Source organism: Schistocerca americana, chromosome 8 (genome assembly GCF_021461395.2).
Source record: "Schistocerca americana isolate TAMUIC-IGC-003095 chromosome 8, iqSchAmer2.1, whole genome shotgun sequence".
NCBI classification, from domain to species: domain Eukaryota; kingdom Metazoa; phylum Arthropoda; class Insecta; order Orthoptera; family Acrididae; genus Schistocerca; species Schistocerca americana.
Window position 1 is genome coordinate 201,240,839 of NC_060126.1, and position 18,716 is coordinate 201,259,554.

The 18,716-nt window shown below is 44.1% G+C and overlaps 1 protein-coding gene across 6 annotated transcripts in view; it reads right to left on the minus strand.

Moving 5' to 3' along the window:
- The window catches only part of LOC124545007 (protein bric-a-brac 1-like), a 467,428-nt gene that overhangs the window by 213,068 nt on the left and 235,644 nt on the right, over positions 1–18,716 (minus strand). The window contains exon 1 of one of the 6 annotated variants that reach the window (XM_047123766.1): positions 14,320–14,539. The exons of the other annotated variants lie outside the window; for them this stretch is intronic. Within the exon in view, the coding sequence (XP_046979722.1) occupies positions 14,320–14,524 (205 nt within the window). The 5' untranslated portion in view covers positions 14,525–14,539. Of the gene's footprint in view, positions 1–14,319; positions 14,540–18,716 lie in introns of those variants that run through there. 6 annotated transcript variants of the gene reach the window in all.

An 18,716-nucleotide genomic window follows, 5' to 3' on the forward strand; every position in this document is an offset into this window, starting at 1 on the left:
GGAAGACAAATCTCGCCCCCATCGTGAGCATCTTGTAAATGACTTCCTTCAGGATAACGACATCGCTCGACATGAGTGGGCAGCATGTTCTCCAGACATGAACGCTATCGAACATGCGTGGGATAGACTGAAAAGGGCTGTTTATGGACGACGTGACCCACCAACCACTCTGAGGGATCTACGTCAAATAGCCGTTCAGGAGTGGGCCAAACTGGACCAACTGGACCTTGATGAACTTGTGGATAGTATGCCACGACGAATATAGGAAAGCATCAATGCAGGAGGACGTGCTACTGGGTATTAGAGGTACCCGTGTGTACAGCAATCTGCACTACCACCTCTGAAGGTCTCGCTGTATGGAGGTACAACATGCAATGGGTGGTTTTCATGAACAATAAAAAGGGCGGAAATGTTTATGTCGATCTCTCTTCCAATTTTCTGTACAAGTTCCGGAACTCTCGGAACCGAGGTGATGCAAAACTTTTTTGATGTGTGTGGTTCTGGGGTGTGATAATACGCAATGTGGTCAGTGTTTAATGCCGTTATTCAGACATAGAGATAGTGGAAGAGGTATAGCTTTTTAAACGTAATGATCCACTTGTTATGGTGGAATCAGTAATTGTCATGACGTTATATTTGTCAGAAACCCTTGTACCTTTCTTCGCCGCTGCGTCATGTCACGGATTGCGCGGCGTCTCCCGCCGAAGTTCGAGACCTTCCTCGGGCACGGGTGTGTTTGCTGTTCTCAGCGTAAGTTAGTTTAAGTAGTGTGTAAATCTAGGGACCGATGACCTAAGCAGTTTGGTCCCTTAGGAATTCACACACATTTGAAATTTCTTCGTAATTTTTCTGCTTTGTTATGTCTGCATTACATTTATTGACTGGAAGCTCTCCGCTTCCATGTGCCGTTCCTTAATCTGTTGCTAAGTTTCTCCATTTCTACTGACGTGTAGCATCCCAAGTTCTTCTTCTTCTTCTTCTTCTTCTTCTTCTTCTCCTTTCTTCTCCTCCTCCTCCTGCCTGTGATCTTTCTTAAGAGATTCTTGGTTACAGGCTATTTCTTCGTAGTATACAGGCATGAAATTGTCTTCATTCATTTGATTCCCGCATGCTTTTTTTTTCTATTCTTAGAGGCAACTCCTCAAACCACCTATTGTCAGTCCGTTTCACTTCTAGTATTTTTCTCCATAACCACATTGCTTTTTCTTTTTGACTGCACGTGAATCGCTACCATGTAAAACTACACTCCAGACAAACCAACTGGCGAATCTCTTTGTTAATTCTATTGGAAATGGCACTATTAAACCGACGCCCCACAAATGGCTCCCGGTACTGGCTAACATAGCCCCACCTCATCTAAGGCGAAGATCTGCACTGAAAAGGGAATGGCAAAAGTGCGCTAACAACCGTGACCTACCCTTACACGAAGACTGCAAGAACCCCAGCCACAGGCTCAAGTCCCGTAAGCCATCATGGAGATTAGGGCAACAGCTGATCGAGGACAATTATGATATCGACGAAGCCTGGCGTCGGGAATGGGATATGTCTAACCCTGATCACCTTAACTTAGTCTTGGACCCAACCGTACGGCCCGAGGGCTTCGGTCTTCCCAGAAAATCTTGGACAACTTTAAATCGTATCCGAACAGGCTATGGTAGATGTAATTACTGGAAGCACAAATGGAGACAGACCGACTCACCCAACTGCGACTGTGGGAATCCACAAACTCTACATCATATCGCAATGGACTGCCCTACGAGGAGATTCCCTGGCACAATGCAGGAGCTGCACCTCCTGGAGGGAGATGCTTCTGGGTGGCTGAGGGACTTGGACATACAACCATGAGTCTGGTCTACTCTTCTCCTTCTGAAAAACCTATTACTAGATACTATTACCATAATTTCTATGTATTTTTGTGTATTTTGTGTTTTACTTCCTTTTTTAGATCTAATAATTGTTTGTTGCCTGTAACATTGACCATTCATTGTTTTTATACGTTGTTTGTGTTACTACTTACTTACTGCTGTGTTCTATTAGCCATACGAAATATATATATATATATATATATATATATATATATATATATATATATTGGAATTATTTCTGTCACCTATTCTAAAGCGCTTGTACCCACAGATCATCACATTGAGGTTCAAGCTATTGTGTCCGCGTTTGCTTACAAACACACTTCCTTTTGGATGAGATCTGTCTTCTTCAAACAATTTTTCTACTTTGAACCAGAAATCTTTCTTTGAGGTTACATCATCGGTGTTTATTATTTTCCTTCTATCGAATAAAATAAAATTCTCTCTTTTCCATCTGTACATACACTGACGGGAAAAAAAAAAATCGCGACACCAAGACGGTGTTTCATCAAGAAAGTTAGTAAGCGTGTTTCCACGTGTGGAAGATGATGTGTACTCAAATTTTGCACCAGTCGCATAAGAGTAAGGCTAGAAGAGCCACTATGAGGACGTAAATCAGTTTGGCTTTTGATATATGCGGTAACTGCCGTGAGTGTTAATTACCTCTGAGATGGCGTGGTGCGCTGACATTAGTCAAGAATAACTTTAAGGCAACAACACGTCACCGAGTCCGAACGAGGTCTGCTACAGGGCTACGAGAAGCAGGATGCCGCTTCTGCGATATTGCAGAAAGACATGGCAGGAATGTAGCGACTGTACATGACTGCCGGCAGCCGTAGTCGCGAGAATGTACAGTCGCGAGAAGACTGGCTCCGGACGGTCACGTGGTACTACCGAGAGGACCATCGTGTTCGGCGCATGCGTCTGGCGTATCGTACCGCATCTGCAGCAGGCATTTGAGCAGTAGTTGGCACGGTAATGTTACAAATCGGTTACTGTAAGGACAACTTCGAGCCAGACGCACTATAGCGTGCATTCTACCGACCCCAAACCACCGCCATTTGCGACTTCCATAGTGTCAACGTAGAGCGCACTGGTGCGCAGGATGAATGTCTGTTGTGTTTTCTGATGAAAGCTGGTTCCACCTCAGTGCCAGTGATGATCGTGTTTTGGTTAGGCGGCGGCCCGTTGAGGGCCTGCAACCAACCCGTCTGCGTGCTAAACACACTGGACCTACACCTAGGAGTTACGGTCTGGCGCGCGATTTGGTATGACGGCAGGAGCACTCTCGTAGTTATGCCACGCACCCTGACTGCAAATTTGTACGCCAGTCTGGTGACGACCTGTTGAGCTGGAACTCACGAACAGCATTTCAGGGGCTGTTTTCCAACAGGATAATGTTCATTCACCTACCGCCGTTGTAAACTAAGATGCTAACCAGCAAACATAAACATAGCCAAAGCCTTGCAGACAAACAAAAATCACGCGAAGCGAAATGTAGTGTGAGGAGGGCTAAGCGTGAGGCGTTCAATGAATTCGAAAGTAAAGTTCTATGTACTGACTTGGCAGAAAATCCTAAGAAATTTTGGTCTTATGTCAAAGGGGTAGGTGGATCAAAACAAAATGTCCAGACACTCTGTGACCAAAATGGTACCGAAACAGAGGATGACAGACAAACGGCCGAAATACTAAATGCCTTTTTCCAAAGCTGTTTCACAGAGGAAGACTGCACTGTAGTTCCTTCTCTAGATTGTCGCACAGATGACAAAATGGTAGATATCGAAATAGACGACAGAGGGATAGAGAAACAATTAAAATCGCTCAAAAGAGGAAAGGCCGCTGGACCTGGTGGGATACCAGTTCTATTTTACACAGAGTACGCGAAGGAACTTGCCCCCTTCTTGCAGCGGTGTACCGTAGGTCTCTATAAGAGCCTAGCGTTCCAAAGGATAGGAAACGGGCACAGGTCATCCCCGTTTTCAAGAAGGGACGTCGAACAGATGTGCAGAACCATAGACCTATATCTCTAACGTCGATCAGTTGTAGAATTTTGGAACACGTATTGTGTTCGAGTATAATGACTTTCCTGGAGACTAGAAATCTACTCTGTAGGAATCAGCATTGGTTTCGAAAAAGACGGTCATGTGAAACCCAGCTCGCGCTATTCGTCCACGAGACTCAGAGGGCCATAGACACGGGTTCCCAGGTAGATGCCGTGTTTCTTGACTTCCGCAAGGCGTTCGATACAGTTCCACACAGTCGTTTAATGAACAAAGTAAGGGCATATGGACTATCAGACCAATTGTGTGATTGGATTGAAGAGTTCCTAGATAACAGAACGCAGCATGGAGAGAAGTCCTCCGAAGTAAGAGTGATTTCAGGTGTGCCGCAGGGGAGTGTCATAGGACCGTTGCTATTCACAATATACATGAATGACCTTGTGGATGACATCAGAAGTTCACTGAGGCTTTTTGCAGACGATGCTGTGGTGTATCGAGAGGTTGTAACAATGGAAAATTGTACTGAAACGCAGGAGGATCTGCAGCGAATTGACGCATGGTGCAGGGAATGGCAATTGAATCTCAATGTAGACAAGTGTAATGTCATTTAGCTACAATACAGCAGGTCAGCAACTGGAAGCAGTTAATTCCATAAATTATCTGGGAGTACGCATTAGGTGTGATTTAAAATGGAATGATCATATAAAGTTAATCGTTGGTAAAGCAGATGCCAGACAGATTCATTGTAAGAATCCTAAGGAAATGCAATCCGAAAACAAAGGAAGTAGGTTCCTGTACGCTTGTTCGTCCACTGCTTGAATACTGCTCAGCAGTGTGGGATCCGTACCAGATAGGGTTGATAGAAGAGATAGAGAAGATCCAACGGAGAGCAGCGCGCTTCGGTACAGGATCATTTAGTAATCGCGAAAGCGTCACGGAGATGATGGATAGACGCCAGTGGAAGACTCCGCAAGAGAGACGCTCAGTAGCTCGGTACGGGCTTTTGTTGAAGTTTCGAGAACATACCTTCACCCATGAGTCAAGCAGTATATTGCTCCCTCCTACGTACATCTCGCGAAGAGACCATGAGGATAAAATCAGAGAGATTAGAGCCCACACAGAGGCATACCGACAATCCTTCTTTCCACGAACAATACGAGACTGGAATAGAAGGGAGAACCGATAGAGGTACTCAAGGTACCCTCCGCCACACATCGTCAGGTGGCTTGCGGAGTATGGATGTAGATGTAGATGCTCTACGGAGTGACGACATGTTGCCTTGGCCTCCTAGATCTCCAGAACTGTCTCCAATCGACCACATATGGGACATCATCATCCGATGACAAGTCCAGCGTCATCCACAACCAGCATTAATCGACTCTGTATTGACGAAATGCAACAGGCATGGAACTGCATCCCACAAACTGACATCTGGCACATGTACAACACAATAACAGTAGTCTTCGGTAAGTCTTGTTTTCCTGTTAAAAAGGCATCCTTGTTGTTCTGTCGGATTACTTAGGTCACTAATTAACCTTTTATACCTGGGATTCACAGTCATGTAGAACATGACTGAATAATAATAAGAAATAAGTGACTAGTGACGGGCTAACGAACAAGAGTGTCTACAGGCTATGTTGTTTAATGACATATGGATATGTGTGCTCGCAATATGTAACAGCGCCACGAATGTATTTAATAGTAATGGCAACGACATATAAATGCGTCAGCTCATTTTAAGTTGACATGGCTTAAAGCCACAAAAATCTGCACTTGATAATGGCCTAAGGCCGGAATTGCAATCGCGAAATAAAGAAAGTGTTACAGTCACTGGTGTAAATACGCTGTCTTTTGTAAACTTAGGTCACTGTTATCAGAAGCCTCCTCAGTGGCTACAAAATGTTTCCATCGGAGCGTAGCGTTCTGAGAACGAATCAAATTCTGGTGGGCTTGTGTGAGGACTGTAGGGTTGATGAGGAAAGATTTCCCATCCACAGTTCTCCAAATCTCAGCGTACTGGTTCGCCAATATGCGATCGTGCGTTATCATGCAGAATGAAAACTTCAGCTGCAAAAGCGTGGGACCTTCTCTGGCGAATTTTCGGCGCAAAAAATTTTGCAGAAAGTCTGTGCAGGATCGCCCCGTTACATTGGTTGCCTGAGCATTATCAGTTCCTATCAGTCTATTCCTATCATAAGCCATAATCATCATCATCTTGACTTTGGACTGTTGGCGACGGCAAAATCTCTATCAATATTTCATCTGTAGCAACAATCCTGTTTAAAATCTGATATTCCTGTGTCTCGTGGCGTTGAAGCAATTTGTTGTGCGATTCTCTCGCTATTTTCGTAATTTACTCTTCACCCAGATAACGAGGAACTTATTTTCTCTGTAGTTTCTCTGGTTTGTTTCTAAACACTGAAGAGACAGCCGGCCGGTTTGACCGAGAGGTTCTAGGCGCTTCAGTCGAACTGCGCGACCGCTACGGTCGCAGGTTCGAATCCTGCCTCGGGCATGGATGTGTGTGATGTCCTTAGGTTAGTTAGGTTTAAGTAGTTCTAAGTTCTAGGGGACTGATGACCTCAGATGTTAAGTCCCATAGTGCTCAGAGCCATTTGAACCATTTTTGAAGAGACACACATGTTTCCTTCAACTGCAGTTTCTTCGCGTGATTTCTTACGACCGTCTTGGAAAATGTTGCCAAGTGTAGTTTCTTGCAGTTATCAGCCGCCCACTCTGAGTTGCCTTCAGTACTTGTTCAGCCTTCGCGGAAACGAGAGGACCACCGTTGCACTGTGCTTCCGTGCAAAAATGGTTCATATGGCTCTAAGCACTAAGGGACTTAACATCTGAGGTCATCAGTCCCCTAGACTTAGAACTACTTAAACCTAACTAACCTAACGACATCACGCACATCCATGCCCGAGGCAGGTTTCGAACCTGCGACCGTAGCGGTCGCGCGGTTCCTGACTGTAGCGCCTAGAACCGCTCGGCCACGCCGGCCGGCTCGTGTGCTAGAACGTCGGTCGATGTGACCGAAGAAAAATTGATTTCAATTCCACCGACAGTCATCCGAAGTCTATACTTTCGGGAGATAGGATCTGCTATAGTGTGACCATGCACGTAGTGCTGCATTGATTTGAAACAATCAGCTATCTCTGGCCAATGTCGGTCGTCGGCGGAATCCACCGACATCGGAGCCACTGTGACCACAGCCTTACAACGCAGATGTATGAGAAATTAATGTACTGACCATGGACAAAATGATATCCTTGGCAGGAGTCGGCGCTTACGCCAAACTGAAGGATTCAGTGTGAGGAGCGGACTCGCTGATTACTTCAACGGGCCAAATTTTAATCGCCGTTCACAGTACTGATGACAATAACAACACTCTTGTCATAACTGTAGTTAAAGGCTCAATAGTAATACAGGGCTATTACAAATGATTGAAGCGATTTCATAAATTCATTGTAGCTCCATTCATTGACATATGGTCACGACACACTACAGATAAGTAGAAAAACTCATAAAGTTTTGTTCGGCTGAAGCCGTACTTCAGGTTTCTGCTGCCAGAGCGCTCGAGAGCGCAGTGAGACAAAATGGCGACAGGAGACAAGAAAGCGTATGTTGTGCTTGAAATGCACTCACATCAGTCATAACAGTGCAACGACACTTCAGAACGAAGTTCAACAAAGATCCACCAACTGCTAACTCCATTCGGCGATGGTATGCGCAGTTTAAAGTTTCTGGATGCCTCTGTAAGGGGAAATCAACGGGTCGGCCTGCAGTAAGCGAAGACACAGTTGAACGCGTGCGGGCAAGTTTCACGCGTAGCCCGCGGAAGCCGACGAATAAAGCAAGCAGGGAGCTAAATGTACCACAGCCGACGGTTTGGAAAATCTTACCGAAAAGCCTAAAGTAGAAGCCTTACCGTTTACAATTGCTAAAAGCCCTGACACCCGATGACAAAGTCAAACGCTTTGAATTTTCGGCGCGGTTGCAACAGCTCATGGAAGAGGATGCGTTCAGTGCGAAACTTGTTTTCAGTGATGAAGCAACATTTTTTCTTAATGGTGAAGTGAACAGACACACTGTGCGAATCTGGGCGGTAGAGAATCCTCACGCATTCGTGCAGCAAATTCGCAATTCACCAAAAGTTAACGTGTTTTGTGCAATCTCACAGTTTAAAGTTTACGGCCCCTTTTTCTTCTGCGAAAAAAACGTTACAGGATGTGTGTATCTGGACATGCTGGAAAATTGGCTCATGCCACAACTGGAGACCGACAGCGCCGACTTCATCTTTCAACAGGATGGTGCTCCACCGCACTTCCATCATGATGTTCGGAATTTCTTAAACAGGAGATTGGAAAATCGATGGATCGGTCGTGGTGGAGATCATGATCAGCAATTCATGTCATGGCCTCCACGCTCTCCCGACTTAACCCCATGCGATTTCTTTCTGTGCGGTTATGTGAAAGATTCAGTGTTTAAACCTCCTCTACCAAGAAACGTGCCAGAACTGCGAGCTCGCATCAACGATGCTTTCGAGCTCATTGATGGGGACATGCTGCGCCGAGTGTGTGAGGAACTTGATTATCGGCTTGATGTCTGCCGAATCACTAAAGGGGCACATATCGAACATTTGTGAATGCCTAAAAAAACTTTGAGTTTTTGTATGTGTGTGCAAAGCATTGTGAAAATATCTCAAATAATAAAGTTATTGTAGAGCTGTGAAATCGCTTCAATCATTAGTAATAACCCTGTATATTTCCGACTGTGTTACATTAGACATAAAGACATTTCTTATACCACATTTCATTAATTATTCTTTCAACTTCTGCCAAATTAAGTCCTTTCACAATTTGTTTTTCAAATTGGCGTCAGCCGTGTTCCGCAAAATATGCTTTTCGGATACCAACTCGGTAGGCTGCTCATCCTCTGAGGTAGCTGACATTTCTGGTGGATGTTTCAATAATTAGATCGGAAGAATTACCTGTTCTCTTGCTGTCTGTGCGCGCGAAACAAGTACTGCAGCTATTGCGTAGTAGCCGCTGCTGCTCAGTTGGACTTCCACCACTTCCCCAAGCAAATCGCTGAGACTCCTGCCGCAGTAGGCAAGCGTTTCCCCACAGGTTGCGCCCGCAGCGGCACTGCGTAGGGATGTGGTCCGGCACGTCTGCATTGCGCGAGTAGGTGGTGCGATCTCGCACGCCTTGTATGCAGCACGTTGCGGGAAATTCTCATAGCTAGGAAAACGTAGCTTAAGGGATAGTGCGTCGTTCGCTCTACAGTGACAAGACAGTGGAGATGTTTTCCGACAACGCAATGCGTAACGTAGTCAGCCAGAACTTTACGTCAGGTGCGACACAACTAGTTTTGGACGAGTGTCAGACGTTGCATACTGCATCCTATTGAAGCAATTGCTGCAAGGCAGGCGAATTTCTCATATAAAATCTATTAAGTGTGCTGAAACACTACAGGCGCATTTCAGTACCGCGGAAGATAACCTGCTAATTTACACGTGGAGCAGATAATGCTATTCTTCAAGGTCCATCAGCTAACCCAGTAGTCTTCCATCAATACTGTACAGTATATCTATACTTTGGCTAACGCAAATTTGAAGACACTTCCCAGTCAGCTCATGTGGACTGAATAGTTAATGTGCTTGCTGTTTCATTTCCTGGGAAAACAAAAATGTGTAACGTATTTAAGTTTCCTATCGACGCAGAACGACCTACCCAGATTGCACGGCGCAAAATTCCTGTGAAAACCCGGCTTTCGGCGCAAGTGATACTATGGACAGGCAGTGACGCAGCGATCGGTAAATCCTACCGGTACCTGGGGTTCAGAAATAGTTGATGAGATCCCTCCTGAAAAGGTCACGTTGGATTTCTCACCATGGTGTTTCCAACTCGTTGGTTGGTGCCATACGAGTTCCGTCCAACCAATTTTACGCCGTGGGTTTGTCGACCAGAGTCTCACCCACTGCTGATTTACGCCATTCACCGGCAGCGAATGTGTTGCCACCGTTATTGTTTCTGTGTAGTTTCGACGGCGTAACCTACTTGAGTTCTATGCACTATGAGTAATGGAAATACACCGTGCAACGAAAATTAAAGGATCACTTTTTTCTAAATCCAATAATTGTCTCCCACTAAAAGGCATAACTTTGAAATTTGACTAAAATGTGAAAAAAGCTGTTGTGTTGGCAGAAGAGCCAACACCGTGTTACCAGAGGAGGCCGAAATGCACGCGTTTTAGCTAACGCAGGCTGGCGTGAGGAGGGGAGAACTATACTGACGTGAGGTCTGGAACATGACAAGGAATGAGAATTCAGAAAGCGGACGTAATTAGTTTGATACTTAACTTTAATCCATTAATGACGAACGTCGCTCTTGACGGTACATGATTCACAACATTATCTGTCAGAATACATTCTTAGTAACTGAATATGGTGCCTTGCTAGGTCGTAGCAAATGACGTAGCTGAAGGCTATGCTAAACTGTAGTCTCTGCAAATGAGAGCGTATGTAGACAGTGAACCATCGCCAGCAAAGTCGGCTGTACAACTGGGGCGAGTGCTAGGGAGTCTCTAGACTAGACCTGCCGTGTGGCGGCGGTCGGTCTGCAATCACTGATAGTGGCGACACGCGGGTCCGACGTATACTAACGGACCGCGGCCGATTTAAAGGCTACCACCTGGCGGTGACACCACAAAAGCCACAGCTCGTAAGTTAATGTGAAGGGTTGTGGGGTCGCATTGGCACCACATTTCACCACAATTCTTCCCAACGCCACCAGTGATGTGCCATACGTTAGGAAGGTCGTCACAGTCACTTAACGCCCCGGGGAAGGAGGTTGCTTAACTGGCGCCCTCTATGCCACGACCTAAAGCCTTTTCGTGTATATTCCGAGCGGCTGCGGGTCTAAAATTTTTTCCTCGGCCAATAAGAAAATCACATCTCAACGCGCTGCGTCGCGATTTGGGCCTCCATCGCAGAAGCGTCATAAAGGGTGAAATGTGGGGAGAGGCGCTGTTACGATCTTCCCATCGTGTGGCATGGCTATAGTGCCGTTGGGTAGAATTGTGGTGAAATTTGGAGCCAATGTGACATCAGCAAGAGACCTTACAGCTCACAGGAACTTGTTTTCGTCCTTTTTTCGCATACATCGACACCTGGCTGTTTGAAGCGTCGCGTTGTTGAGGCCAAGGGTGGCGTCGCAGGGCGGCAACTTTTGCAACGTTACAGAGGAGGGTTGTAGGTATGTTTGAGCCAAATTTCACACTTAAAATTCGCAATGGCGGGCAATTACGGTTTTTCGATAAAGCAGTCCTTTAATTCTGTTGCGGAGTATATTTGCAACGAAAAGGAAGCCTTATCTTCTCAAAGGCGGTCATTGCCACAGGGTACACAGGAAATGTGCTGAGTATGACCTGGTTGTGCGTGAGCTCTGAACAGGATAGGTGTCCAGGCCGTTTAATCCCTTCAGGCTTGCTTTTTTCCTTGAGAAGGGAATATTTTTCTTTATGCTCTTGTGCTTTTAGCTGATTTTTAATGATTTTAGGCGCTCAAAACATACTTTGTAGCCGGCCGGAGCGGCCGTGCGGTTCTAGGCGCTACAGTCTGGAACCGTGCGACCGCTACGGTCGCAGGTTCGAATCCTGCCTCGGGAATGGATGTGTGTGATATCCTTAGGTTAATTAGGTTTAATTAGTTCTAAGTTCTAGGCGACTGATGACCTCAGAAGTTAAGTCGCATAGTGCTCAGATCCATTTGAACCATTTGAGCCATACTTTGTACACTTGACTTCTTTTTATGGACTAAAACAATTTTGAAATATTCACTGTTGTAATAAACTTATCACTCGATAATCACCATGCAAAATAACATAATAATAATATTCAGTTATACAGGAAATATAACTAACCACTTCCGTGTATTCTGGAGGCCACTAGCTGCTGCGTACGGTTACATTCACTTGTTGATATTTTCATAGTTATGCCCAACAGGTGGCAGCACTTACGCAATCATGGCTGAACAGCAACATTCTTGCCCACCTGACGAACCAGATGTCCAGACTGAAAAACGAGTGTATACCTGCTATAAATGCTATATTTGAAATTGACATAAGATTCCATTGGCCATCGTCAGAAAAGATCACAGATCTTTACAGAAGGTTAAAAGACGTAAGGATATACAACAACAAGTCTATGGATGAAGGAAGATATTTAACACCTCTAGTTTTCTCACAAAAAATTCAGTGAGAAATAATAATTCACAAAATAAGACAAGAAATTTAATCATTTGCTGCAGCAATGTTATAGAAAGTAAAAAAGGTATGAAAAACAACATTTAAACATGCCTGTGTTTATGTGCATAGACAGTCCGAAGCCTGGATAAAATGTTAAGCGGATAATATTACAAAATGGCCGGCGGAGGCTTCCCGTTGTTGCGGCTTCCTTTCACTGTCTGAAAATCCAGCGCTGAAATATTTGTGGTCGGAAACGCCACGCTGACGTCACGAGTCGCAAAGCATCGCGAGCGCTCGGCTGCATCCGGAGCCCCCGAGAGATCAATATGTCAACGAAAAAGTACCCACTAAAGGTCTTATCTTAGTCGTTTGCTATCCAGCACGTATTTAATTGCGCAGTTAAGGAATTATCAAACCCTTCTGAAACAGCAACTCGCTCCCAGCCGGAGATGGTCACTGCAATTCGTGCAGACCTATAGTGTCACGTGCTGTGCCGTATGTCACAAGGCTTGTAGCTTTCTTTGGCCCCATGGCAAAGCCCTCGCTCAGAAAGCCCACGACACCAACAATACCGCAGAGGGACGTAGTATACGAATGTTCCCGATAGGCAACATCAGAAGTCAGAAGCAAGCAGGGGATATTAGCAGAGAAAGTTACTGGTGATAAAGATGTTCCGACACAGCTTTATCACAAAATATTCCCAAAGACAGCACTTTTAAAACTAATAGTAGAAAAAGTACTTATATTTTAGCAACTGAGATATCGCAGGATGGCTGTCGGTAAAAGCTATCAATTAAGCTACTCAGACATGCTGTACGATGTATATGAATGGCGCAAGGGCGAACTATTACAACTGTACGATCATTAGTTTGTAATCAGGAAGCAGTAAGAAACATATTGAAACCTAGCAGTACTTCAAGAAGCACTACAGCAACATACCACACGTTCAAAAGGCTTCATACTAGTACATTCACATTTGATGTGATGATAATACTGAAGTACGTGAACTACTAGAGAACAGTAAGAGAAATCACCAATCTGAATATTCTAGTAGAAAGCTGAGAAATTTATCTATTAGAACGACAACATACACAGATGTAAATCAACGGATGTCTATCAAATGATTTATATGTTTTTTTTTGTACGAATTCACACAATTGGAAATGACACTTAACAGTCAATCTCATGTACTAATTAAGTAGGATCCACCGCTTGGTCTTGTTTCTCTTATTCATTACATCTATTGTATATTACAAACTGTATTTAGCCGGTCGTTGTGGCCGTGCGGTTCTAGGCGCTTCAGTCTAGAACCGCGTGACCACTACGGTAGCAGGTTGAATCCAGCCTTGGGCATGGATGTGTGTGATGTCCTTAGGTTAGTTAGGTTTAAGTAGTTCCAAGTTCTAGGGGACTGATGACCACATATGTTAAGTCCCATAGTGCTCAGAGCCATTTGAACCAAACTGTATTTATGATTTTACCTGACGGTTTAATGTAAGTATAGTACGCAAACCTATTTACTGAAGCATTAACTAATTTTTGTGCCAGCAAACTCCTTGTCAGATGGGGGTGGTACAGGAACATATTATGGACTACGTGCAACTAGAAGATAGGGTACCTGCTGCTGGCAGTAATAACGCAAATTTAGCCGACGAAATGTTTACGAAAGGAGAAGATTGTGTTTTATGATGCTTACATTGCACCGCCTCGTGGTTTCCATGACTAAATTCATTCCGACTATGTACTGTGCATTTTGCCAGCTGACATACACACACAACCTCGAGTACAGCACGTATCCTTCAGCAGTTGTTTTCGTCGAATTAATAACAAAAGGCTCGAACTATTCAAGAATAATGGGGGCAAGTCACCCAATGGCAGAAGCGCTGCGTTGCCAACAGGTACACTAACAAAAGGCACAGAGGTTAGCTAGCTTTCAGAATATCACTTTTGTTCGTATACCTTTGGACGATGCAGCGTTTCTTTGGTGAGTCGTCCCCTTTATCCGGAATAATTCGTAATTCTCAACCAGAACTTTCCGTACACTATTATTGCAAAACTCTCGAATTGTCAAAGGCGCGTCCTCATTTAGATCTCACTCAATACTGTATTTACAATGGTAGGACCTAAATGTGCCTGTCAGACAGCATATAAGTAGTAATAAAGAAAAACGTACAGGCTTACAGTGACCCTGCTGTACATTACCTTCAGTAAACTTCCAACTGTCTTCGCTCAGCTGACTCTCCGAACTGGAGCTATGTTTCTGGTTCGTCCCAATAGCTTCTCTTCTGGCTTTATACAATCCAGTCTTTGAGTTCTCGTAATTTGGAATATTTCCGACGAAATCTAAACCTTCCCCATTCATATCTCGAAATTCTTCTCTAAAAATTTGGGAAACAGGCACTGCCATTTCTTCGCAGACTCTTACCCTGCAATTATGCATTCGTTTTTTAAGTTGCACATCTCTCTCGTTAGGTAAGCAAGAATGTTGCTGTTCACGAATGATTTTGCCATTCGCAATTTTTAAACGGCCTCGGCACTTCCACCGTTCCGAATTCACGCATAACCAATTTGTGTACTGAGCACTTTTTCTGTGCACCCGATAGCGATGGCCATCCTTAAGAAGACACGGCTTCCCTTTCGTCGTCGTAATTATTTCCATCACACACACTGTATTCAACACAAGTAGCGTACGGAAACGATGGGTGAAGACGATAGCAGCAGACTGCCAACACACCCGCAACTGGTGAACGACTGACGTAGTTCAGCAGTGGGAGAACCTCGACCTTAGAGACAGGAAGGCAGCCGCGGCTTCGCTCCGAACGCGATCGTTGGTAGCCGAAATGTTCCGAAGCTAGCGCTTGGCGATGGGGCGACTCGCGTGGCGCGCTTTTTGTTATTGTATTCAGTTCCTAGCGTGATCGTGTTCGTAGCGTTTTCCGTGGGTGTCTTACATCTTCCGACACGAGTGAAACTAAGCAGTTTGAACGTTCGAGTGCGGAAAGGCGTCTGCAAAGAGGTAGAATATCACAGAGGCAACACGCGACCAGATTGAAGCAAGCTGAAAATCACCCTCAGCTAGGTTTCCGGAAGTCGCAAGAAAGGGGCGTGGTACGTGACAGTGCTACACAACGCAAGAATGAAATTGCAAACCTCTGCCGCAAAAACAGATAAAATGCGCCTGAACGACTCTTTACAGAGACACCCGGCATATAAAAATATTTACACCAATCATAATCGAGTCTGACCTCGACAGTTAGAGACAGTGGTCGTGTGTGTGTGTGTGTGTGTGTGTGTGTGTGTGTGTGTGTAATCCGGAAGAAGGTCTTGTGGGTAACGGGCTTTGTGTTGTGCCTATTTGCGACTCAACACCTCCGCTACACGATGAATTGCAATATATGCTTTTCATAATATTGTCATCATTCTATCCTGGATTTTCCATTGTTTAATTACGCCAATCCTCAAACATTTTTCGTGATATATGCGTGAATTCACACTGAGCACACGGCAGGCACGATTCCGAAAAAGTTGTTCAGCTAAAAAACCGTACATGAACTTTCTCACTTTCAAAACAACCGCAGAATGACACCTAAGAATTTTTCGGCGTGGCACCACAGAGAGCGCTGAAAAGGCGCCGTTACCTCTGTGTACGAAATATGCTCAGAGAGTAAGTGTACTACTCTTGCTTTTTTTTTTTTTTTTTTTTTTTTTTTTTTTTTTTTTTTTTTTTTAGAAACTTGTATTTGGAAAGAATTACAGGATGCTATTGATACACTTGTTGAATGTTTTTCCACCAGTTCACCAGTTAATGCACGTGATGAGCCGTGGCACCAGCTTCTTTATGCCCTTCTCTAAGAACTCTCCTGCCAGCTGTCTCCACCGCTTCTGAACCTCTTTCTACCCCTGTTCGTCGATTGAAAATTTCATTCCACTCATGTAAGCCTTCACGAAGGTGAAAAGATGATAACCTGTAGGCGCCAAGTTATGGGACTGTGTTCAAAACATCCCAACCAAACGAGTCTAACGGTGTCTTGGTGCTTACGACTGTACGAGGAAGGGCGTTGTGCAACAAATGCACTCTTCTCGTCAGCATAAACCCCCCTTTTTTGTTTTGAATGCTCCTTTCGAGTTTAAGAGTCTCACAACGTTGTTGTGGCTAGATCTCCGTCAAGGCAGAAATATCGACCGAAATTGTGTGTGTTTTCAATTCCAAACACTGAGGCCATGCTTTTTTTCCCCAAAAATATGGTTTTGAATATTTCAGCAGCTGGGGAATTGGTGTGACGCCACTGCGACGACTGTCTCTCTCTCTCTCAGGTGTGTAATGAGCGACGCACGTTTCATCTCCACAAAAGAGCTCAGAAAATCCTCACCAATCCAATCCAAGTCGTTCCTGACAATAGTGGCTGCTACTGACCCCATTTTTCTTGTGCTGCTGTTTCAGCGGTTTTGGGACCTGTCTTACACTCAGTTTCCGGTATTCCAGCGTTTCTTTTCCCCTAATATGAGAGAGTTATGAAGAGCTGTCAGAACATCGCTTTCTTGCCGACATCCTTTCCGCAACTGTACACATCATGAGTTTTGTACTATCGCGTTCCTTGAATGCTCGCTCTGGTCAAGGCAACCCCCTCCAGCACACAGCGTTGCAAGCCTCAAAAAACTACAGTCCGTTATGGTCACAAAACACTTACCTCATAAAAATGTGTCTGGTTCTCTCTCTCTTCGCATTAACACATTCAAGGTTCTCTTCGCAACAAAAATTCTGGTTGTGATAAGTACGTGAGCGATCATCAGCGAAGCCATCATGGAGAGGGTGCTGTTGATAACAGACGCTGAGGTGCTGCCTCTGTAATCATGAAGAACCTACAGAAATGTGATTGTTGGAACATTTAGCACTGGCACACGAAGTACACTTTAGGTGCGAAGAACTGAATTTGTTAGCCTTCGATCGCTTTCAGAGCTTGAAGCACGAACAGAAGACGATGCATTAATTGTATATCCAGAACAGGGGGTTTAAAGTTGTTGCTGACAGTACCATAAGATAGTATTGCTGATGCCATCGTCCAGGCAATTTTACCTTTACACATAAAGGTGTCTTGCATTTAATGCTGCTAGATAAGCATAAAAATCTCAGGAGTATGTCCAGCAAGAATGGAACTGGATCAAGCTGAAGTTGGAAACTGCCTAGTGAAACTTGTCCTCTCGTTGAATATGAAAATTATCATAACCGTTTAAGTTTCTTAGAAAAACAGAACAGTACCGCTGCAGATACAGCAAATAAAATTCGATTTCAAGTTATTCTGGACAAAATTCGGTACTCAGCGACTGATTATAAATTTGAAAGAATATACCTATACCGGTAAACAAAACAAGATCTGTACAACACTGAACAGAATTATAATTTGTGCTCTACCTACATCAAACACCAGAATGATGGGACCAAAGTTAAGTAAACTTGAGTGATGGTCCATGGGTAGTGTTGCACACACCAAACGACATCGTAAGTGAATTGCGCTCACAACTACAGTTCACATTTTGTGTTAATAACAATGAACAAAATGCGAGGTGAAATATTTAAGTATGTAAGTGACTTAGGGATTGATGGAACGCATAGACTTAGTAACTCTTATTTTGAGCTCATTATATTACTAGTATTTGACGACATGAGCCTGCCGGTGTGGCCGTGCGGTTCTAGGCGCTTCAGTCTGGAACCGCGTGATCGCTACGGTCGCAGGTTCGAATCCTGCCTCGGGCATGTATGTGTGTGATGTCCTTCGGTTAGTTAAGTTTAAGTAGTTGTAAGTTTTTTTTTTGTTTTTTTTTTTTTTTTTTTTTTTGACGACATAAGACAATGATTCCCATGTATTCTCACTTCTCTCATTTCCAACTGGAGCGACAGTCAAGCGCTGTCCAAATTTTTTTCATTGTTTGAAACTGGAAACCGTTAAGATCTCCCCTTAAAGTCTTCATGTCAAACTTGGCACAGTCTCCCTGTAATGCTTTAAACTCCACAATGGACGTTCCAAAAACAAGGTGTACTGTACATGGCACGTGGTCAGCGCAAAGAGGATGAACATTAACAACTACGTCAGAAACCAACAGTAGAGGATAACAAGCGGATTTTTACAAGCTTATCAGAACCTTGTTGGAGAGAGGTTGTGTTACATTTAACACTCTGAGTACCACTCGTTTCTGCCTGAAATCAGTATATTATTAATTTTGTTTTCAAGTACCAATGCCTTTAACAAGAAACCACCGACGGTGCTGCAAGACAGACATCCGGTGGTACTCTGAAATGTGAAACTACCTTCTTAAAACAACTGATTATTTACTTTTTGTCAATTTCCTTTTGTATTCGTTGCTTACTGTGATAATAAAAGTAACTTTTGTGAAAAATTTTAAAATAATATTTTTTTCATATTTTTGGGACTCAAATGGTTAATGCGATGCTTCCTGCTGTTTTCGACAGGATGAATGACAATGAAGAAACATCAAGAATTTGCAACCTACATCCAGAAGAACTGTGCCAATAACGTAGACTGCTCGATTTTCTGCCACAGAATGCATACGGAAATTCCCGTCACACACAGCCCATGTCCAGA